Below are 25,999 nucleotides of genomic sequence, written 5' to 3'. Positions count from 1 at the left end.
AATCTCCTTTCACAAGAAATAAAAGTATTAAGATGTTTAGCTTTACCAGATCAATCTGGTCTTATAACCAGTTTTTTCATCATTGAACTTCTCCAGCTTAAATTTTTTTAACTGAGAAGGGATAATACAAATTTCAGGGGAAACATACAGAATAACTTTTATTTTAATTACTTTTAATTTAAGTATTATTTGTTTGCAGAAGAAATACAAATATTACCTCAGATGCTTAGCTTTGCCAGATTGATTTAACAGTTCTTTCATCATTGAATTTCTCCAGCTTAATTTTATTTAGCTGCGAAGGGGTAAGATATATTGCAGAAACATATGCAGTAACTCTAATTTTAACCAAAATAAAAAGTAAAGCTATTTGTTTGTTTAATTATTGCTTCAATGGAAGGGGTTCTTCCCCTAGAAACCTCCCATTCGTCGCGGCCTCGGTAGCAATGCTAGTTGCGGTTAGTTTTATCAATTAACATATATTGTTTAAAGTTTTGATTATAAGTTGTCATTGAGTTCTTATTTTCTCAAAGTTTGTTGCATTTTTATGTCACATTTCGTAATTTAAAAAATACATGTATATATATATATATCTTTTATGACTCGTCTATGCAATATGTGTATGTTGAATCAGAAAATTAATATTTGCTTCCAAATATTAATTTTCGGATTCAACATACAATACCTTTTATGCCATATAATTATTTTGCAATACCTTTTGAAGTTTTGATTTTTTTTTTTTTTTTTTTGGAAGAGCAATCTCTTTTTGACTTCTACAATCCATTGTGTTACTCACATTATTACCACACAGTAGCATTCCCTTATGTACATGCCACAAAATATGCTGAAGCAATTATCCTATTCATGGAAAAAGACTATTTCAAATAAATGTTCTTGCAAAAGCGACAAACTATTTTATTTAGTTGTTTGTGTATGTTATGGTGGCAGTAAAAGCACAATTAAACACAAGGATGAAATTGAGAATGAGCAATTTTCAAGCAATTCTCGCCAATTCACTGAAATTAGTTCAAAATTTAAAATTACTAATCATTATTATTAATGCTAGACATTCAGATATCAGTATGGTCGCTGGGAAATTTTTAAGATTTTATTTTTAATTTTTAAATTTACTGTTTTACTTTTACATTTAATTTTTATGATCATGATATATTTGGTAGAAAAATGGTTATAAAGATTTTAAAGCAGCCATGCATTAATTTACTAGAAGTTTCTCACTGTTGAACTTGTAAAATTGCCTTAATATTTCAAGTGGGCATTTTCAGCACTTTTAAATTTTAAAATCCTGCACTTGTCAAAACAATATATATCTTTTAATGCTAAAATTTAAAACGAGAAAATGTAAAAATAAAAGAAAAAGTTGAAATTTCGAAAAATTACGTGGAATATGCAAAAATAATGACTCTACTGTTTTATTTTTACTTGATAATATCAAAAGAGCTTCAACCGGATACATTTACAAGTTTTTAACTACTTTAAAGTTTAAAAAAAATACTATAGTTTTTGAAAGAAACTCGAAAAGAAATTACAAAAACTGCTAAAATAACGACTCAACTTCAGCGTCTTCTAAAAAAAAATGAGCAACTATTTTCGTTGGAACATTGTATTTTCTGACCTATAACGCTTCAAGGCCACTGGAAAACAATTTTTTTTCTTAGTTACTGAATGTGGTAAACGAAACTTGATTTCTAGGCATCTTTCAGTGTTCCTCCTGCGGTCTAAATGTATCTAAAACACGTCTGCATAAACATTTAAGCTGGATTCATTTTATATAATATTTTAGAACAACTTAAGTAAGAATGGGGTAACGTGGTTATAGGTTAAGCTTAACACATGTCCTTCATCTTAAATCATTTACTCTTCACTTGTAAGGCAGATATCAGTTAAATATTGAGTTTACTATTTACTGTTTTTAAGGTATAATGAGTTAAACACAACTGAGTTTAAATTTGATATAGCATATCAATTAAATTAAAGCAAGATTGTAATCCTGGAATTTTTAAGAAAAAAAACTTTCAATTTTTTTCTGCATCCACAGCATTCAATTTATTCTAGTAGAATAATTTATGCCGCTGCCTTCCCCTCCCCAAAAACTCATCGGTTAAATATGAGTAAAAAGTAGAAACTTAGAATTAGAAGTATTTTGCATACTTTGAATAAATAGATAAAGCTTGATATTTTTTCCCCTTTTGCTTTTTAATTAAGTAATATTTTTTGGAAGTCTATTGAGCGTAATATTTTCTTATTATGTAATTTAGGTGGTTTAGACATTATTCAGATGCAATCTTCAACATATTCCGAAAGAAATAAATTATTGCAAATTATCATACCTTTCCTGATGATATTCATGAAATTCAGGAGCGAAATATGATCAAAATTCTTAGTGAACCAACTTTTGACTACAGTTGACTATCCAAAATTTATTTAAATAAAGTTAATTTGTTCATAAGAAGTAGGAGTGTTGAGGATTAAAAATATTAGAAATTTATTTTATTAATTTTTTTATGGTGGTTTTAGATCATTTTTTTTTAAATATGACCACTTTACCCCACTCCAGGTCATTAACACACATGAAAAAATGCCATTAAGTTATTTAAATCTTTTTTTTTTTTTTTCAAAATTCAGTGCAGCTTGTTCTTTATTAATGTAATGTAAAATAACGACAAAAAAATTTGAAGTATTAATAAAAATTCCTCTATTTATTATTTACTTAAGTTCAAAAACCTATATTTTATGACCACTTTACCCCACCAGAGCCTGTGAAATAATAAGTTTTCTTTTTTTTTTTTTTTTTTTTTTTTGTATGTTTGAAAACAATAAAATTCAAAACTTTGTTTTCAACAGTTAAAAACAAGCGTTTAGTAGGAAAAAAATTTATGCACATTAAAAATTGAAATCCAGATCCCTGAAAAGTCATCTTTAAATAGAGAAAGTTGTTAAATAAAGCATTAAATTTGTTTCAGGGAGGGTTTTACCAAACACATTTTTCAAGAAATCCGTATGATCAATAACATTTGATTTCTTTCATATCCTCGCCTCAGAGCAACAGTAAGACATCTAATCTCAGAATTAACACTAAGATACTGTTATTCTGAGGTGACGATACATTCTATTCATTATTTAAGACTTAGTTATTTTAGGGGTCGGGAGGAAGGGCATTACAAGTATTAATGTAAGAAAGTAAAAGATGACGTATCAATTAATTGCAAAGATAAAAAGTCTGATGCATACACTATATAACTGCACCCCTGTTGAACATTTGACATCATTTTAATAACTGAAATGAATAGATGCCTGTCTCATATACGGACGATTTTCAAAAGGCTTGACAGTTTGGTGTCCTGACTTTTTTCGTTCAATTTAATGTTGATAAAATTATTTTTTTGGCATTGCATAAACATGTAGTGAGACATTGTTTTACATTAAATCCATTGCATTTAGTGCATTTTTTCATGGTTGTAAATTAATAAGTCTTTTATATTACTTAAGTTAGCTAGTAATGGAAATTTCCTAGTCCTGACTATAGAAAGTTTGCATAAACTTTGTCTTTTGTATGCTTTCAAGCAGCTTTTTTATTTATAGTGCATTAAAGAACAGAAGCAATATTTGTTAAACACAGCTGTAATTTATTTTACTGAACTGCTCATCTAACATTTTAAAATTTCAATGCAGTTTGTGTCCCTAAGCTCATGAGTGTTACCCCAGGAAATTAAGTATTTTTTATGTGCAAACATTGCTTTATCGTAGTTAGCGACAGTGTTAGAGAAGCCATATTTGTTTCTTCTTATAATGCATAAGTCTAAAAATGGATATATTTATTCCTTATATGTTGCATATTGACATGTACAATTCAATGTAAAGAGTATTTTAATCATCTCTCGTGAGTGTTACCCATTTATTTTGTAATATTTTTTAAAGTAGAGAAATGTACAATTAGGCAATAATATGTTTTTTTGTGAAGGAAATAAGAGACTTAATTAAATTTTCAAAATCACCGATAGAATTTATTCCAGCAAAGAATTTGTCTATAAATCTCAAAAGTGTTACTTTGAACAGATAACATTCATGAAAAGGGAGTAACACTCCTGATAAAAGAGACCCAAATAATGAGCAGATCCATAGTTATACTGCATTATCTTCAACTCATACCTTTATCAAAGATATGTATTTTTTCAAACATACATATATATATATATATATATATATATATATATATATATATATATATATATATATATATATGATGAATTCACACTTATTAAAAATTGAAGAGTGCACACTTACACAAAGCTAATGTTTGCAAAAATGAAATTTGTGTGTGTTTTTTTGGGAAAAAAAACTCTATTTCTTAAGATATAATATTTAAATAATTTTAGAAGAATTACAGCCAAAACTCTAAAATAAATTATTTCATAACTCTATCTCTCTCTTGAATGTTATTGTCTCTCATGATTGTTACCATAGCTAAAAAAGTTTTTTTTTTTTAGCTTTTAATGACCAAAAATGTTTGCAACTGCTTTTTTTTTTCCTTTCTTTTTTTTGTGAATGTTTTTGGGTAATAAAATTCCATTTTTGGCACAGTATGCCTAAAAATCACATATTTGGCTTTTTTGTATCAGATATTGAAAGTTGAAGCAATTTGGCATAGATTTTCCACCCCAGCAAATTAAATATAAATTAATGAATATGTTCGTCATTTTGCCGCCCCCTAGAGGTGCTGCTATCAAGGGCAAATGCCTTCCAGTCTCCACTTTATTCAGTCACATAACATGCCATGCTACATTTGGGCCTAAAAAGGAAGGGTCTACAGCCCCCTCATAGATTCACTAATGATGATGCTATTGATGTTAATAAGATTAATAACAATACCTCTACATCAAGTTTAACTGGTTTCAGTTGCTTGCTAGTAGTTCCATGTTTCTAAAAAAAAGCATACCAAATCGTTAAGAAAATTTACAATAGAATCAGAAATTTCAATATATTAAAATTGAATCAATCATTCATTCTGAACTTAAAGGAAAAGTGAAAAACAAGATTAATTGCATACCTCTTAACATAATATTATTTGAAACAGTTTCAGAAAGAAACATTTCAAACTTTTCACATTAATTTTGAATACACCAGCTAATAAAAATAAAACTGCAAACATAAAGAAATAGAATAATTTGAGTTCACATTACTATAAAAAAATATTTGGTTATGAAACAAAAAGTGTATAGTATCAGAGGGTGATATGATTAGTATATTACCTTAAGTCCCAAAATTTAGTACCCCCCCCCCCTTCACACATACAGATCTGAATCATATAGGGGTCATTCCATAGAAATGTCAACCTCAACCTCAGAAATTTTTTTACCACAAAGCCTTAATTGTGACCTATCATTTCATTCAGCATACTTTCTAGTACATAAATCCAGTAACAGTTTGCAAAAATTTCATTCGGTGTTTTTCTTCTGGCTCTAAATGTGCGAGGTTGTAGGAAAGGCTTAGCATGTGCAAAAAAACATGCGTCTACGTTTTCTTGTACAATGTAAAAAGTTTTGCAAATTTTTAAAATAACTATGTTTATTCTAAATGATTAGATGTTGGCCCAATAAAATTGACTGTTCTTTTTGCATACATTATAAGATAAGTATTTTAATTAGTTTGGTTATTCCACTGAAAATATTTACGTTACGTTAGTCACGAAAATGTACAATTTTCTGCTTAAAAACTAAACCAGATGATTGAACCAAACAGCACTTTTTATTTTCTTACATCTGTGTCATATCTACTTAAAAAGTGCAAAATATTTATTTCAGTATCAGTAGATATAAAATAATTAGTGTGACTAACGTAACATTTGAGCTGTGACTAACGTAACAGTTTGCATGTGACTAACGAAACATTTTAAAAATGACTGCTAATATTTAAAACTTATTTAATTTAATGTACATTTTCATAAACAATTTTGAATATGTAGGCATTCTATATTGATTAAAAATATAAAGGGTGAAAATACCAGTAATATTACATTTCAGACCTTCTGTTTACTTAGAAAAATACTTTTTTAAAGGTCTTTATAAAGATACTTCCAAATTTAAAGAATTATTAAAAAAGAAAAAAGGTGAAAAAAGTAAAATGAGTACTCTACTGAATGTGCATTCAACGCAAGAATCCAAGCTTAAGAATTAAGATAATAGAAATCAAGTCTTAACAAAGAAGAACGTCTCTATTTTTTCGAAAATATATCTCCACCCATTATTAAAATGACGTTACGGCTGCTCGTTGGAAAACATTTGAAGATGTTACATGATACAGTGACAATAAGCGCTGCTGCCATATATTTCAGAAAATGCAAAAATGATCATTTAGAGATTCAAACATTTGCGGTGATATCTGGAATTAAAATGCATTCTGCAAAAACGTTCGAACATTTTTTTCCAATATTGCATTTTAATTCAAAAGGATGCACAACACTATTTGTTCGAGGAATCAGTATAAAAAATAATATGCCACTGAATAGTATTACGGAGTTTCTTATGACGATAACTAGTATATCAGCAGAATACTTGAATTCAGTGAAACTACCAACTTGCAAAAAGTTAATTTTTTAAAAGAGAGATATTTAGGATTTAATTAGCCCAAGAATGATGTTATTCAGTTTGTAAAAGCAGTTTTTTTTATTTGTTTATTTTATTTATTTTTTTTTTTTTTTTTTTTGCACATTCAAATTTAGGGTCATTCCATAGTGACTAACGTAACATTCGCAGCTGATTTTCTTACTCTTTTTACTTACACCGGGAGTAAAAATTAATGTTTTTTGATTTAATATGCAGATTTAAAATGTACAAAGTGACTATTTTTCATTTCTACCAAGAATTTGAAGCAAAATAAGAGCTGGTAGGTATTGTTTTGCCAAAAAAGGCATCGTGACTAACGTAACATTTTTGCAACCTTGAGAAACAATGCTTATGTTACGAAGCAAATTTTTCTGAAAGTTACGCAGGCATTTAACATTGGCCGATATATTTGTAAGAGGTAAACAGTCTATTTTTAAAAATATACTACAGATTTATTACACATAAATCTTTTTTGGCCCTTAATGGTGCGTTTACGAAAAACTGTGTGTGACTAACGTAACGTTACTAACGTAACCATCGGATAACAAGCAATGAATGCATATAAAAAACTTTTTGTAATTAATCTTTTGCTCTTATATTACTTTTACACTTTTTAGGAACCTCCTTTGCGTTGCATTTGGTTCTTTCTTTACCTTTTTTCTACAATAGTGTAAAAAATTGAATGGAAGGATTCAGTTCAATTAACTCAATTTGAACGTGCGAAAAAAAAAATAAATAAATAAAAACTGCTTTTACAAACTGAATAACATTATTTTGGGCTAATTAAATCTTATATATATATCTCTTTTAAAAAATTAACTTTATTCAAGTTGATAGTTTCGCCGAATTCTAGCATTCTGCAGATATACTAGTTATCGTCATAAGAAACTCCAAGTACTTTTCAATGGCATGTTATTTTTTAAGGTTTACTGATTTATCGAACGAATAGTGTTGTGCATCCTGAATCAAAATGTAGCATTGAAAAAAAAATATTCAAACATTTTTGCAGAATGAATTTTAATTCCGGATATCACCGCAAATGTTTGAATTTCTAGATGATCATTCTTGCATTTTCTGAAATATATGGCAGCAGTGCTTATTCTCACTGTATCATGTAACATCTTCAAATGTTTTCCAACGAGCTGCCATTACTTCATTTTAATAATAGGTGGAGATGTATTTTCTAAAAAATAGACGTTCTTCTTTGTTAAAACTGTCTTTCTATTTTCTTAATTATTTAGCTTGGATTCTTGTGTTGAATGCAAGCACATTCAGCAGAGTACTCATTTTGCTTTACTCACCCTTTTTTTTTAATAATAATTCTTTAAATTGAAAGTATATTTTTAAAGACCTTTAAAAAAGTATTTTTCTAAATAGACAGAAGGTCTACAATGTAATATTACTGGTATTTTTATCCCTTTATATTTTTGATCAATATAGAATGCCTACTTATTCAAAATCGTTCATGAAAATGTACATTAAATTAAATAAGTTTTAAATATTAGCAGTCATTTTTAAAATGTTACGTTAGTCACATGCAAACTGTTACATTAGTCACATCTCAAATGTTACGTTAGTCACACTAATTATTTTATATCTACTGATACAAAAATAAATATTTTGCACTTTTTAAGTAGATATGACATAGATGTAAGAAAATAAAAAGTGATGTTTGGTTCAATCATCTGGTTTAGTTTTTAAGCAGAAAATTGTACATTTTCGTGACTAACGTAACGTAAATATTTTCAGTGGAATAACCAAACTAATTAAAATACTTATCTTATAATGTATGCAAAAAGAACAGTCAATTTTATTGGGCCAACATCTAATCATTTAGAATAAACATAGTTATTTTAAAAATTTGCAAAACTTTTTACATTGTACAAGAAAACGTAGACGCATGTTTTTTTGCACATGCTAAGCCTTTCCTACAACCTCGCACATTTAGAGCCAGAAGAAAAACACCGAATGAAATTTTTGCAAACTGTTACTGGATTTATGTACTAGAAAGTATGCTGAATGAAATGATAGGTCACAATTAAGGCTTTGTGGTAAAAAAATTTCTGAGGTTGAGGTTGACATTTCTATGGAATGACCCCTATATGATTCAGATCTGTATGTGTGAAGGGGGGGGGTACTAAATTTTGGGACTTAAGGTAATATACTAATCATATCACCCTCTGATACTATACACTTTTTGTTTCATAACCAAATATTTTTTTATAGTAATGTGAACTCAAATTATTCTATTTCTTTATGTTTGCAGTTTTATTTTTATAGCTTACAATTTGATAATTTAAATTCCAATTAGTAGATAAGATGATTATATGAACTATATAAAATTAAATAATGTTGTTTTGTATTACAAAACGAATTTAAATAAGAATGTCTTTGCAGTGAAGAAGTGATTTATTGTTTCCATGTTTATATACTGCATTACTCTCTAGGGTCCATCATGTCTACCATTACACACGGTTAAACTGGTTGGATGGTGCCCAGTAAACGGCTGTTTTCTTCATCCAAATCAGGAGCTGAGCAACTCCTGCTTCAGCAACTGCAGAGAGTATTGATTTGGAATGGGAACTTGGAGAATTTTGTGGCCACCTCAGATTTAGCGTGCATCCGTCACCATTAATGAATGCAGAGGATCTTCCACCATCTGGCATAGACCCCATGACCCTGAAGTTATGAGTCCAAATACTTTACTAATCAAGCAAAAACAGGTATGCATATGTATTCTAAGCTAATGGTCTTATCCAGTTGGATATGTTCAATCATAATTAATGGATGATTTCATAAACAAGAATCAGCTACTACCTAGTAGAAATGAAATGAATGAAAGGGGGGGCTCAACCAAATCAAGCACTGCGACCAGAGGTCTACTGTACTAGTCCCCAAACAGAAGTCTTAAAACAGACCAGCAGCTGAAGCAGAATTCAGCAAACACCTACTTGGAATATCATGAATCTTGCATGGTTCAAGCAAATGATAACCAAGGATAGGCAGAAAACACCTCACAATCACACAGGGCGTGAGTAATAGTTTCCACCTTAAAGAGGTAACCTCTGCAAATTGGATCATTACTGACACCCATTACAGCAAGGTGCCGCTTTAAGGTGTAAAGTCGAGTAAGAAGACTAAAAGCCTTCCTAATACTATTTTTGTTTTGTAGCCTATAGCATTTCTGGCATGTGATCCTCAAAGAGAATCAGGTCTGTCTTCCTTAGAAAGACAAGCTGAATATGTTCAATGTCATCGCAAGATAACCTCTCTGATGGGAAGGTTTCTCTCACAACAGCCATCTTAAACATATGCATTGTTTGAGCATAAGACTGTGGTTGACCAGTCATTAATTACTCTTTGAGATGCAGCAGTTTATGCAGGGGAAGGAGTTGAAACCTCCGATCGATGACGTTTGATTTCTCCTACCTTCTCAGGAATGGCTGGCCCAGTGGTTTTCGCCTTCTGTAACAGCCTCCCCTCTCCTGCCTGCACCTGTTGCATTTTTGTGCATAAATGAGTACCCCTGCCCCCCTACTGCAGTGTCGGTAGGTTGCAGATATGCTCCCTCACCAGTCGGTGGGTTGCAGACCTGCACTCTCACCTCCTCCAGCAGCAAGGTTGCTGGTTCTCTCCTTCAAGCCACTATCCAGCTCCAAAGGAGCTGGGAACTAGGCGGCGGTAAAAAGTCAACACATGCACAACAATCCTGTACGAGTGCAAGGCAAATTACAATGAAGTTTTGTCCGGTTCTTCGAGGGGACCGTTTAGACATCATACAACCCAGATGCCATCCATCCATCAGCACGGTGCCTCACACCTTAGATTTGGTATCCATTTTAGTCGCCTTTTACGACATGCATGGGCTACGTTGGAACTATTCTGCTCCGGTCACCACACGGAGATACCTAGTAGAAAGGCCTGTTAAAAAATTTTTTACACAGATAAAAACTTTCACATCGTGTTTAAAGATTTATTGAGCAATCACGATTGCTTATTGTTCTCACTTGACGGTTTTGATGTCCTATGATTTTATTTTCCCCTCGCCTCCCTCTGCAGCACCACGTCGACCGGCCGGCCCCCTCCCGATGCTGCTCCTCCAGCGAAAACAGTCTCCAGGTTGCATCTCTATCCTACACACACACACGCATACATACACACACCTACACACACATACGTGCACACCCACTCTTCACTCATGCTTGCACACAGACACAAACACACACGCCTACATACACAAACTTGTGATTGCGAAAAACATAATTCTTCACTTAAACATACCTGTCAACATCTACTGGGAAAAAATCCAGTAGATGTTTAAGAAATCCAGTGGATGATTACGATAGATTCTTCATTGTTATTTAGGGAAGAAAAGGGATTTCTTATGATCCTTCTTAGTACAACCAAATGTTCCTTACATCATATACACAATCAAGAGAAATGATCAAAATCCAGGAATCTCCCGGAAAAACCAGTAGAGTTGGCAGGTATGCTTAAATTAAAACTTAAATTCATTAATAACAGACATTTTTTCAAAAATACTCAACATCTCTTAAAATTTCAATTTTTTTTTTTTTTCTTTTTTCTTTTTGCGTCAGTTTGAGTGTTTATCAAGTGTTTATCTGGGTTAAACTTGCCATAGGGGATTAGTTGATGCTGTGAGAGCAGTGGCACCATCTTGTGGGAACAATAAATTGAGTTTGAAAAGATTTGGCTGCCAGAGGTTCTGTAACATTTGCAACTAGTAGAACATATTGTTGCTGTTCTGTCTTCCTTTCAAAAAAGTATGAGCCTATAACCCGGAAACCAGCAATATAAGCGGTACCAGCTGTTTAGAGGGTGCTCATGATCCTGTGGAAGACTGTTTTCAGCCCAGTAGAATTATATTCATTGATGTAGCCCAACAAATGAAAGTGTAGTTCATTACTTGGTAGTCATGTGGCAGTAGTACAGCCATACAGAAACTTAAAAACTCTATTCCATAGCAGCAATTTAAATGGTAGATCTTTTTTTTTTTTATTTTTCTGGTTTATTTTCAGACCTCTCAACAAACTCACTTTTCTCTAAATAAAAATATGATGTTCAACCATTTCTTAATTGGAGCACTTATTGCATGAACTAAGAATATAAAACTCACATATTGAGAAAATAAGAAGGGTTTTGAAATTCAGGCTGAAGGAACATTAAAATGTGAAGGAACAAGAAATTGCTGAATTGCCAATAGCTAAACATTGATCGAACACAGGTAACAAGTTTAAATGTGTGACCTGCTGTTAAATCTTTTTAAAGCTTTTTAGGTAAACCAAAAATCTAAATAATACTTATAAAAAGTCTCCTCACATTTCTTCGATTCCACTAAACTATAATCTCAAATTTGCATTTTCTAACACCTCTCTGACCAATCATGGTTCAAGAAATACTGAAATTTGATGGGTCTTGCAGCCATCTCTTAATTATTCTAAGCATTTAGTATCAAAACCAGTTCAATCCACTTTTTTCAACTTTATTGGAGAGACAAAAAACATTCATGAATTAGACTTTTCTTCAAAGAAAACCAATTTTGACAACAGTTTTCAATCTGATTGAGCTGGATACACTCCAAATTGCTTTGTACCATCATCATAGTATTCATCAAGTATCAAATTACAAAGATAAGAAGCACTTTTGAAAATTTATGGATTGAGCTGGTTTTGATACTAAACATCAGATATAAATTTAACACTTACAGTAGTCCTTGTTTTCTGTGCTAGGTACTGAAAAATGAGACAATTATCCTTTGAAACTGTTGTCTGTTTTAACAGAGCTAGCACAAAGTGTGTGATTTTAATAGTGAAACTAAACCCTTAGAAATGAATGACTCAAATGTCAGACATGCCTATTGAGGGTCTGAAGTGTTGAGTTACTTTGCCATAGTTATATTTCAAAATAAGAGATTGGTAGATATTATCTGTAACTTACCCCTGGCCTAGGCAAGGACATATAAACTGTTTTATACTGTATATCACGCCGACACAATTCACTTATTTCTTTATACAAAGAAACTACATCCTGGCAGAGTAAACTCCACATTTCTAAGAATACTTCAAGGTTTTCTTTTGATATTTCACAAACTGGATGCATTGATACTGTTCTGCAGGCATTTAAAACCTATTGAATTATAAGTATTCTTACATTACTTAATTTAACAAAATAAGCTAAAAAAATAAGCAACATAAGTCACTTTAAACCAAATACAGCAAAAAGAGTAATGAAACTTTACAGAAAGAGAACTCTGACAGAAATGATTAATGATAACCTTATTAAACATCTATCAATTTCAGCAGTGTCACTTATAATATGAGATCCGGCTGTAGAATTCTGTACTCATCGAGTACAAAGTCAAAATCAAATTTTTATATTACATTATTAAAGGGACAAGGTGTTTTGGCTAACTTGCCTAGCAAGAAGTGCCTGCAAGTATTTTTTATCAAATTAATATTGCTTGACATTTTGGGGTAAAAATGATGCATTTGTTATTGAAATAAACTATACTCTATTCCAAAGAAATATACCTAAAGAACTGGAAAAGTTATGATTGCCGTTGTGCAACTGGCCGCTACCTATTTGAAGCCACATGTAAACAGGTACTATTGGTGCACATTTATGCACTCATAAAGTATAATCATCATGTATCAAATTAAATGTATAAATTTAATTTTTTCTAAATGTGATAAACTAAGGTTGCCTATGCAAAAATGGCCGCAAGTAGGGGTTGCCAGCTGTTAAAGATTGCTTAGGACGAAAGAGTTAGCGCTTTACAATATTCGTTCGACAGGAATGGTGTTAGCCAGCTCTACGCATGGGCGTATTCAGAGGGGGGCAAGGTTGGGCAGCTCTCCCCCCCCCCCCAACTTTGAAAATAAAAAATATTTAGTATTTAAAAAAAATTGACAATTGTTTCAATTTCTAAATTTATCAAAGAGTTCAGATGTAGTAACTTATTCCTAAGTTTGAAAGTGTCTACATATTCTTTGGGAGCACATTGAAAAGGGAAAGTAATTGGTGTTTAGTTGGGTTAATACCGCACTCATTTTAGAATTTCATTGCTTCCAAACTCTTGAAATTAAAAAGGTGGTCTGGGGTGCTAAAAAACCAGTCTCCTAACTTCCTAAACGATGAAACTTTTCAGGTGTGATCCGAACTTCAAACCCGGACTCTCAATGCGCCAAATGGAACTCCAAATTTCCCCGAGTAATGATAATTCACCTAATGGAACTCCAAATTTTGACGAATAATATTTTTATCATATCGTTAAACAAAATTTTCTGAATGATGTTATTTTTGACATATCGTCAAGCAAAATTTGCCGAATTAGAAAATTTTGGGAAGTCACAGTGACCTCCCATCAGGACTCCCCTACGGTTGCCCCCCCCCCCCTCTTTTTATGGTTGAGCTGGATACGTCCTTGGTTGTACGAGTTTTTAAAGTCATGCATGCGTCAATTGTTAGTGTTCTCAATCAACAGTGCAAACAGTAGTAGAAACAAATCTCAAATGCTCCAAAGAAATAAAATTAATAAACTTTTGTGTGGTAACATTTAAAATCCCATATACATATAACATGTATCAATATATAAATGGTAAAATATCTTTCATCTATAAAATTAGAATAAAAGATTAATATTTGTGAGAGAATATGACCCCAGTTATTTATGAAAAGACAATTATATTATACAGAAAATTATTTAAATATTTTTACAATACAAATTAGTTTTAACTTTTATTGAGGAATACATGTTATGTGTATATGGGATTTTAAATTTAACCAATAAAAATTTATTAATTTTATTTCTTTTGGAGCATTTGAAATTTGTTTCTACCACTGTTTGCACTGTTGATTGAGAACACTAACAATTGACGCATGCACGATGAATTTAAAAACTCGTACAACCAAGGGCATATCCAGCTCAACCATGAAAGGAGGGGGGGACAGCCGAACAGAAGCTCTGATGGGCAAAATCAGCAAATTTTGTTTGACGATATGGCAACAATATCACCATTCGTAAAATTTTGTTTGACGATATGATAAAAGTATCATTTGGCAAAATTTGGAGTTCCATTACGTGAATAATGATCATTTGGGAAATTTGGAATTCTATTCAGCCCATTGAGAGTTTCCCTTCTGATAAAATTTAAAGTTTGGGGCGCACTTGAAAAGTCCCATTATTTGGGAAGTTGGGAGACTGGTTTTTAGCACCCCCCCCCCTTTTTATTTCAAGATTTTGGAAGCAATGAAATTTTAAAATGAGTGCGGTATTAACCAAACTAAATATCAAATACTTTCCCATTTCAATGAACTCCCAAAGAAATGTATACACTTTCAAACTCAGGAACAAGTTACTACATCTGAACTATTTGATAAATTGAGAAATTGAAACAGTCTTTTTTTTTAATTCTAAATATCTTTTTTTTTTTTTGAAGTTGGGAGGGGGGGAATGCTCAACCTTGCCCCCTTTGAATACGCCCATGAGTAGAGCTGGCTATCACCATTCCTGTCGAACGAATATTGTAAAGCACTAACTCTTTCATTCTAAGCAATTTTTAACAACTGGCAACCCCCACTTGTGGCAATTTTTGCATAGGCAACCTTAGTTTATCACATTCAGAGAAAAAAATTAGCTTTAATTTGATATATAAATGATGACTATACTTTATGAGTGCATAAATGTGCACTAAGTTCGTTACTAAGTTCAAGTTCGTTAGGTATATTTCTTTGGAATAGAGTATAGTTTATTTTAATAACAAATGCGTCATTTTTACCCCAAAATGTCAAGCAATATTAATTTGATAAAAAATACTTGCAAGCACTTTTTGCTAGCCAACCTAGCCAAAACACATTGCCCCTTTCATAATGTAACGTAAAAAGTTGATTTTGACTTTATACTCGATGAGTGCAGAATTCTGCAGCCAGATCTTAGACTATTAACACTTAAAATTTTATTGAACGCTATAACCAAACTAAAGTTAGTGGCACATCAACCCATGGGGGCCAAGGACTACTGTGTCCATCTCAGTTTACAAGATCGAGGGCTTGGGGTGCAAGGCAGATGTTCCGGTTAGGTAATCAACCAAATGCGGAACCTCAAGGTTTCAACCACTACAACGAAATCCAGCTCCAAATCAAAATTTCTCCTCAGAAGAAGAGCTAATTCATTACCAATAAAAAGAGCGATAAAACTTAAAGGGATTTGTTAGATTCGGGTTTCCTATTATTTTATATTAGGCAAATGGCTACAGAGTCCAAGTGGTTACGCAGGAAAAAGTTCAGGAGTAAAATTAAAAATACTAACACTAACTGATTTTTCCCCCAATTTTTTAAGTACATCATTGTGTTTTCTGTTGTAAGTTAGCATACTGAAAAAAATGTCATCAATAAAATTGCATAAAAATATCTGTATAACATTAATCTTTGCTGATTTAGACCAGGGTTTCTCAGTGGAAGCCATAGAGCCTCCTTGGGGGCCACAGAACAAATCAAGGGGACCAGAGAAAAATATATGCAAATAAGGAAGCTATGAACATTACAAGGGATGCCACGGTTGAATTGTTTCAAACTGATAAATCATTAACACAAAGATAAAATATTCCACTAATTTTGATCACATCCGTTATACCCGTGTAAATGACTGAAAATGATGCGCTTTTAACAAAACCATTGCACAAACCACAAAACTAGCATTATTTTTTCCGAAATGGGTTTTTCAATATTTTTTTTAAATAATAATCCCTAACATATGATTTAAATCTCAGAAATAGCATCAGATAGAAAAATATGTTTGTAATAGGTGGTTTTAAGGATTAATTTACAACTATTATTCTAAAAGGTTTCTTAAGGTGATTTCTTCCTCATATGGAAAAGAGAGCAAATTGAGCAAAATAAGAGTTCATTTCATAATTGCTCATATAATTCCATATCTTCCACCAAAAAATCATTTTCAAAATGCCTTTTTTTATGTTATAATATTACTGTATTGTTTCATGCAGTATTTCTCCAAACAACTTGTTTTAAATTTTTCATACTGTATTTTAAAACTGCACAATGTGTATAACTTTTTATTATCCAATTTTCCTTTGAAAGCTCTTCAGAAAAATTATAAAGATAATATGATAAAGAAAGGTCAGAAACGTGCAGAGGCTCAAGCGAGTGCCCAAGCAGATGTAATGCCCAAATTTCTTCATATTATTGCTTATGCTTTATAATATTTGTTTGTAGTATATCTGTGTTTTCTGAGTAAAGCGTGTAAATTCTAGTAACTGTCATGCTGAATAGAACATTTTTATGCAGCAAAAACAAACATGTATGTAACACTAAAAACTTGAATTACAAAAATACATTACAAATGCATATTAGCAAGAAATTAAATAATGACTGAAACTGGGGTCGTGTAAATATGCAGGGTTATAAAATACTACTAAAATACCATCATGTTTAGAGTTTTAGAAGCAAATACTGCATTTAATTTAAAAGTTCATTTATAAATGAATTCTATTCTTTGTTCATAAGCAGCAAAATATTCTATTATAGAATTGAAAAACATGTTGGATGAGTTGTTTTTGAAAGAGTATATTCTAGGGATGTATTTCTAATAATAATAGCTAAAGCATGAGTAACAATGGGAGGGGCGGAGAGCCTATGTGGTGCTGACTCCAACATTGAACATTTTAGCGGCATGGTGCTTTAAAGGCCTTTATTCTTACTCCGAAGGTGCGACTGCGCCACCGCTTATGGGGGTGGGAAATCCATCTAAAGTATTTGCATATTAAGATCAAAGATCCGTATTCTGCGATAGAGAACAGCTATCAACTATCTTGGAATAATAAATACTCCAGTGACCGAGAGCCATCACCTATTGCCATTGTAAAGACAAAAACATTCATCATCAAAATGACAACAGCAAGCTGAATCACGATTGAAAAAGACCAAATAAAATTTTTTGATAAGGTATGAAGAACTTAAAACAAACATAAGTCAAAAAAACTTCATCTTTTATCCAAAAGTTGTTAAAAATTATTTGAAATCCAAAAAATGCCTTCTTTTTTTTTGACTTTTTTTTTTTTTTCAAGCCAGTTGATTTCTAATAAGATCAAATTTCTCGAATTTGGCTCAAAAGAAGCTAATCTGGCAACTCTGCTTCCCCATGCAGGGAATTGATTGCTTGGTTTTGAATCTGAAGAAGCACCAACAGTGGTCTCTTATTATTGTGTGGATAGAAGCAACGGCGTCACTGTATTATCATGATAATACCCCTTCATGGGCTACAGTGTGGATTTCACTTTCCTTGCCTGGGGATACGTTTTCCCGGGAAATTACCATTTGAGCAACGAAACATTGTATTTCTTTTAAACTTATTTCCAGTGAAAGTCAAGATAAGAAAAAACTTTTAATTCATACTTCCTGTTAATGAGCATACAAATGAGAAATGAAAATTTATTTTTGGGCTGCCCAAGCTCTGCTTGGTTTGTTTGGCCGGACTGCACGTCACTGAGAAAGCTTTATGTACTGCAAAATTATTGCAAAAATCAGATATATTTCAAGAAATAAAATTAAATTGTTCAAAAAATGTGTAAAAACAAAAACTTTTAAGTAGACTTTTAATAACCTGAGAATATTTTGTCAGTAGAATGTGTTTATGAGTTTTGAAATAACAGTTCAATTAAAAGATCATTTCTAAGAAACAGCTTTGCCATGACACCTTATTCCCATTCTACATATTTCATTTCTTGAGCTGAACAATTTTTCGTTCATTTTTGATCAATTTACAAAATTTAACACCACACTTTTGAAGTGTAGATAGGATTTATTGGATAAACTTATACAAAGAATTTCATTTAGCACCAACAGAAGACATTGAAAACATTTTGATCTATGAACTAATAATACGGGTGATAAATTGTTACACCAAAAGTCAAAAATATTGCAAAGATTCTAAACACTCTTATTTTTCTCTTTTATGGGTAGACGGGGAAAAAATCCGATTCAGTGAATAAATTTTGAAAATTTCAAGAGAATGATTTTCCCATGAAAAAGTATAAGTGGCAAGTGGTTTTATTCTTAATGTTGTAAATCTTTAATAGAGCTGTAAACCTTTCCTTTTGTGTTAAATGTTAATATAGCTTTGTTTTGTTTGGCAGTGAATGAATAGTGAAAAGCCTTTTGGTAGCTTAAAATAAAAAGATTTTCAATATAACTGTCTTAAAATTTAAAGCCATTGTAATCTATGCAATAAAAGCATTAATTTATTTCATACGTACCTTTACATTTATGCTATTTTAGTTTTATACATGGAGAGCAAATTTTGTAATACATATCTATATTTTATTTTCTTAACCTTTGCATGCACCTAAAAATGTGCACTTGAAATTGCTCAAATATAACAACTATAATTTTAAAATAATTAATTTTCATGGCAACAAATGTTTTTTCTGTTTTTTCTTTGCTTAAAAAAAAAAAAAAAAAACTTTGTTGAGATTGTTGTTTTAGCATTTAAAAAGATATATTTGAACAAAACTAGAAGCCTAAGGTCAATTTGTGAGTGTTTGAGAGAGAAAGAGAGCAAATGTTACAAAAACAGTTTTACAGTGTCAAAAAGTAAACACAGTCCTTTCTTTCTGTTGTTAAAAAAAAAAAAAGTCAGTCAAAAATTAAAATGAGAAGTCAATTCTTTTCTCTGAAAATATGTCAAGGTAATAATTAATACAAACCTGTGAGGAAAAAGCTTTTAAGCATGATTCAGTATTTTTTGAGCTCACTTGAAGGGATTCAGTACTTGCAATATGATGAAGGAGTTTGCAAGCCTAAAATTGTATCTTATTATCAATAATATCAAAGATCATATCATTAATTAATTTAAATAAGTAACATGCACTAAATACACCTTAAATGATTATAGTAAAAATACATGTCAAATAATTAAATAAACAAAATATGTATTGCCCAAGAAATACAATACATATTAAAACATAACTTTTGCAATGTTTATAATGAATTACTGTAGCTGATTCAGATTAAAGTGTCTACAATATTTTACCCTCATTTTAAGGCCAAAATATTCAGTTTAGTGATAAAGCAACAAGAGGGGCGCTATAATTCCACTAACTGCATTAGAAGCTGTCTAATTACATTTTAATGATGTTAATATAATGCAATTTTGAGAGGGATATTGATTATCATTTGAACAGTATAATGCTCAAACCTAAATGAAGATTTGGAGGGGGTGCACATAGTGGAAGACTTATACTGCATAGAAAGACTGAAGAAGAGAGAAAATTACACATCTTAAGATATGTATAGACACTTTTTTTTTTCATTTTACCAAGGTGCATAGAAAATATTTTACATCTTTCATACTCATTATATGCAGGGTGTCTCAAAAGGTCATTGACAAACCTAACATGCTGGTGTGTCATATTATGATGAACAAGATTTACATAGTAATATATGTTAGCAAATGCAATGCTGGTGCGCTACACGCAGACAAAGCCAGACACTGACGGATGCAAAACATGTCATATATTTATTAAACAAAGATTATTTTACACACCATTTTAGTTTTAAAGGAAGGCTTTTAGCTGTTGTTAAAACTTTCTGCCTTCAGCTGTCATACAGGCGTTGCAACGACAATGTTCCGGCCGTCGTAATAACAATCCATTCTGACAAGATTTCACCGATCGCTGTGTTGTTGCGATGCAGTAATGTATTTTTTGTTGAGGAAACGAGATCTAATTAAATTTTCAAAAACACTGATACAATTTATTCCAGCGAAGAATTCTTCTATAAATCTTATGAGTGTTACTTTACGCAGGTAACATTCATGACACTCGTGCTAAAAGAGACCCAAATAATGAGTAGATCCATACTTATAGATATTGTATTACTTTTAACTCAAATCTTTATCAAAGAGTTATATATATATATATATATATATATATATATATATATATATATATATATATATATATATATATATATATATATATATATATATAATGTACAAATAAGTTTTAAAGTTTTTAAAAAGGAAGTCAAAAACTTTGTACTATGGAATAAGTACACAACCTGTAAAAAGTACAAATAAAGTATTAAAATCGAGTTAAAAACTCAGCAAACAGCTGTTTCGGGGACGTCAAATGCAAGCCCCTTCATCAGTGCATAAAAGAAGAATGAAAAGCCCATCAATATAGACCAAATAACGAATGAATGAAAAATTGAAGGAAGCAAAGTAAGTGGACATGGAAACCGGAAGACACAGGACAACAACGACACGTGCAGAGAAACGTCACAAACAGAAAAAAGTTTTTTAAGATAAGATTTCCAAACCAGATGTAATAGGACTCCCAAAAATCTAAATCATAAATCAAAGAACACCCATGGCAGAAGAAAAATCGAAAATATGATTGAAAGACTAACAGTGTTGTACAATAGAGGAATGTTTTACATCTTGTTTCTTAACATAATTTTCATTTTCTTTAATACGGAATTTAAGAGAACGTCAAGTCTGTCCTATGTATGTCATTTGACACTGACAAGAAATGCTATAAATGCCCATCTGTCAAGTTCCTGAGCCAGGTGTTTTAGTTGTGAAAATTTAAGTTTTTTGACAGGGGGAAATGCAACCGAAAAATTAAACTTTTTTAACATTTTTGCGATTTGAAGACTGATTCTAGGAAAAAGGGTAAAACAACCAATTAAGAATAATTCATCTTAGCCAGTGCTTGATTTTTATTAGTTGAATTGATAAGTTTCCTGTGTATGGTGTCAATGATATCAATTGTAAACCCCTGATCCAATGCAACACATTTAAATAATTCCATTCATAAGCAAGTAAATTTGAATTAGAACATATTGTTAAAGCCCGGAAAACAAAAGCTCTGAATGGCGCTAATTTTTGTTGAGGGGGATGAACAGATAATTTATGTGGGGGAAGAGTGACCGCAAAGGGTTTACGGAAAACAGTAGTGATAAAGGTATTGTCTGAACGAGTGATGGAAACATCCAAGAAAGAGAGATGATTGTTAGATTCCATTTCAACGGTGAATTAAATGTGTGGATCAATACAGTTTAAAACCGACAAAAGATGATCATGGTCACGGAAAGACGAGTCCAAAAGAACAACAATATCATCAACGTACCTGACGTAAAATTGAAACTAAAATTTTAAATAATTTAACTTCGAAATAGTGCACATAAAGGTCGCTTAAGATTGGACTCAACGGGTTACCCATCACAAGACCCTCGGTCATTCAGAAAAAATTGTCGAAAATAAAAGTATTTTGTTCTAAGCAAGACCTAGATAGCTTACATAATTCATCAATCTCAAAACAAGAAAAATTATGTTCAACCAATTTCATTTTAGAACAATCTAACGCCCCTTCAACTAGCACGTTAGTGAAAAGAGATTTAACGTCGAAAAAGGCCATGACATGACCTTTTAACTGAAGGTTACGAAATTTGTTTATGAAATTTAAAGAATTCCAAACAGTGAAAGAATTGCTGGGCAGAAGAGGTGAAAAAACAGAAACCGAAAATTTAGCCAGTTTGTAGGAAGCAGTACCAATATTAGAAACAATGGGACGGAGAGGAATAAGTGGTTTATTTTACTTAAGTTTTAAAGGATTTTCAAGAGATGGTGTCACTAGTATTAAATCGAAACGGGCAAAGTTGCAAATAACTTCATTTTATAACCTCATGCTTAGGCTTCCTTGCGGAAGTACAAACAACATAATTTTTGTGTGCTCTGAATACATCAACTTTTGTGCCAACAAAACACAATTTGAGGGAATACTTTTCTGCTTCCATTTGAAGAAAAAAGCAACTGAAGGCCATCGAATACTGCAAAGAGCTTACGGAGAACATAATTCATCAATTTCCACATGTGAGTTTTGGTATAGACCTATTAGAATTTGTGATTTTAATACCAATGACAAAGAGCACGATGGATGCCCATAACAGATTGAGGATGCTGAATTGGAAGCTGTATTGGGCCAACACTACTGCCAAACAACTTTACTGAACTCAGCTGATGGGTTTGAGACGAGAACTGCGATAAAAATGGCCACAATATAAGGAGAGGCATGACAAGGTAGTTTTAAAACATGATAACACTCGGCCCTACCCTACCCGCCATATAGCCCAGACATTGCCCCTTCAGACTACTACTTGTTTTTGTCTATAAGGCATGCTCTTGAAGATCAGCACTTCCGCTCTTTTGAAGCCCAAAATTGGATCAATTCATGGATCGCATCAAAAGAACCATCATTTTTTCAAGATGGCATCCGAAAATTGCCAGAAAGATGGAAAAAGGTAGTGGTCAACGATGAACAATACTTCGAAAAATGAACATGTAACCATTTTTTCACAATAAAACATCAAACTTAGAAAAAAATCCTTTAAATTTTATCTATACACCAGATATATACCAGGGGGGGACCCAAAAGAAACCAGACTGGATGGCACACTGCTGATCCCAGATGTAGTGGAGTGTTCTCCAGCTAGATGGCTCAAGTAGAAACCTTAAAAAAGCTGTGAAAGTGGCATCAGTGTAGTTGATGATGTCGGATCACAGTGTTGATTTTCTCAAGTGTTGTTGCTTTCCGCCTGCAAACTCATTATTGCAGATTTAAAAGAACAAAGAATTCGCTTGAAATTTTGCTTCCTGCTAGAAAAGTCGGCGAGAGAATAGCTTACCCAATGCTTCAACAAGCTTTCAAGAATGACACTATGAGCCGTACACAAGTTTTCTACTGATTTGGGAGACTTAAACATTGTGAGATGAGTGTTGAAGATCGTGCTTGTTCTGGGCACCCTTCAACGTCTCGAAATGATGAAAACATTGAAAAAAATCCACCAAAAAATCAAAGAGAATTGTTGCTTTTCGACTGCGAAAATTTCAGGAGAAACAGGAGTGAGCTGGAACTTGTGCAGGCGATCAGGTGATCCTTCAACATGATAATGCTCCAGCACATTCAGCCTTCACTATTAACGTCTACTTGGAATCTACTTGGTCAGTCATTCCTCGACCCCCGTATTGGCCAGACCTAGCCCCTTGTAATCTTTTTTTGTTCCCAAGGATGAAAAAAATTCTGAAATTGGATCGTTTTGATGATGGAGAGGCTGTCAAAACTGCTTCACAGAGGGCACTGAATGTGATCAAAGTTGGAGAGCTCCAGAGGAGCTTCGAACAATGGAAAAAAAATAATTGATAAATGTATTGCATCCTAATGGCAAATACTTTGAAGGAAACTACAGAAATTTTGTCAATAAATTGATAAATAAATAATTTAGAACAAAAATCCGGGGGGTTTTTTGGGTCCCCCCTCGTATATACAATAAATTCACATTTATTAAAAATTAAAGAGTGAACACTGACAAAACGCTAATATATGCAGAGATGAAATTTGTGTATGTTGTTTAGAAAAAAAACTTAATTCTTAAAATGTGGTATTTGAATAACAACATATTTTAGAGGGATTGAAGCCCAAACTCTACAATAAATTATTTTCTGAGTCCATTTTTCATGAGTGTTACCGTCTCTCATGAGTGTTACTATAGCTAAAATTCAGCATTTGTATTAATAAACATTTTCTTTAATCTTTAAAAATTGGTTGCAATATTGAAATTTCTTAGCTATTTATGGTAATTACAATAAAAACATTTAATGTTTAATTCAATATGTTTTATCGTAAACTTTACCCTTTATTTAGGAAACAAAATACTGATGAGAGAAATAGTTACACAAATATTTAAAATTTCTGAAATAAATAATTATTTATACCATTTTGACTTATCACTGAGTATTTAAAATAGTTTCATCAGTATTTGTCAGATTATTTATTTTAAAAAAATAAATTACAGAATGTTTTTTAAAGGTAACACTCATGAGAAAAACTGACTTGATAAGAAGCTTTTTGGAATTTCTAAAATCTAAGCAAATTCACTCCCAAATAATTACCTGGTTAGAAAGCTATAAATTGTAAGGAATTTACACCGAAAAAAGTTTTAATGTTCATAGCAACAAAATTTTTCAAATTGTTTCGAAGCTCATGTGTCATTTGAAAATCACCTTGCTATTAAAATTAAATAAATTTAAAGTCTTAATGGAATCAGGAAAAAAAAGTTTTTAATACATTTATTAATCTTAAAAATATCTTAAATGAATTGGGCTTACTGATACTGATGAAATACTGATGAGAAAAATAGTTACACAAATATTTAAAATTTCTGAAATAAATAATTATTTATACCATTTTGACTTATCACTGAGTATTTAAAATAGTTTCATCAGTATTTGTCAGATTATTTATTTTAAAAAAATAAATTACAGAATGTTTTTTAAAGGTAACACTCATGAGAAAAACTGACTTGATAAGAAGCTTTTTGGAATTTCTAAAATCTAAGCAAATTCACTCCCAAATAATTACCTGGTTAGAAAGCTATAAATTGTAAGGAATTTACACCGAAAAAAGTTTTAATGTTCATAGCAACAAAATTTTTCAAATTGTTTCGAAGCTCATGTGTCATTTGAAAATCACCTTGCTATTAAAATTAAATAAATTTAAAGTCTTAATGGAATCAGGAAAAAAAAGTTTTTAATACATTTATTAATCTTAAAAATATCTTAAATGAATTGGGCTTATAAAAATATTTAATATGTTGCAAGATGTTGTAGCAGATATTTAAAATCACTTGCTATTACTATTACATGATTACTTTCTCAATTTAAAAACTAATACAATTAATAATACAATTGAGGTAATGAGAACAAAAGGAATGCAACTGGCAAAACTAAAAATTTGGAGATAACCAGTACAAATGGTAGGTGAACAACTCTGTCTTGGGGCAAGAGATAGTACTAGTAGCCCTAGTAGGTGCTGCTGTATAGCATGATTTATTTTTAAAAAAAAATGAAAGCCTACCTAGGAGGTAATCTTTATACGTGTTTCACTCAAAACTTGAAAATGTCCACTTGCATCCCTTTGTTTCTCACTGCCACAATTGATAGTTGAAATATTTATTCATACAGTATTATTTATATCATTACTATTTTTTAGCTAACATAATTTAATGCATTGTTATTTGTGATTTTATTTCTGCCATATTTTTTTCCTAAGTTACTGTTTTATAAAGTTACCACTCTGTCAGAAACACAAGGAAAGAAACAAGTTCTTAAGTAAAACTTTTACATTATTGTTAAATATACCTAAACATTTTCTTGTAGGTGTGTTGTTTTTATCTCAGTAAAAGCTTACTGCACTAATAAAAACATTTTTTTTTTTTTAAATCTTGGTTAAATACAGCCAGAACATTTTCTTGTAAGTGTGTAAGTGATTCTACATCCCCAAAACAGG

At 31.5% G+C, this 25,999-nt stretch overlaps 1 protein-coding gene across 1 annotated transcript in view; it reads right to left on the bottom strand.

The window, feature by feature from the left end:
• Positions 1-25,999, bottom strand: part of LOC129219218 (alpha-catulin-like) — a 125,250-nt gene that overhangs the window by 43,433 nt on the left and 55,818 nt on the right. Inside the window, exons 10-12 of the mRNA XM_054853543.1 lie at positions 19,358-19,450; positions 12,576-12,764; positions 4,885-4,935 (exon numbers count right to left, since the gene is read on the bottom strand). Of these exons, the coding sequence (XP_054709518.1) occupies positions 4,885-4,935; positions 12,576-12,764; positions 19,358-19,450 (333 nt within the window). The remainder of the gene's footprint in view (positions 1-4,884; positions 4,936-12,575; positions 12,765-19,357; positions 19,451-25,999) is intronic.

Source organism: Uloborus diversus, chromosome 3, assembly GCF_026930045.1.
Source record: "Uloborus diversus isolate 005 chromosome 3, Udiv.v.3.1, whole genome shotgun sequence".
In the NCBI taxonomy this organism is placed as follows: domain Eukaryota; kingdom Metazoa; phylum Arthropoda; class Arachnida; order Araneae; family Uloboridae; genus Uloborus; species Uloborus diversus.
This window is presented reverse-complemented; position numbering and strand designations above follow the sequence as displayed.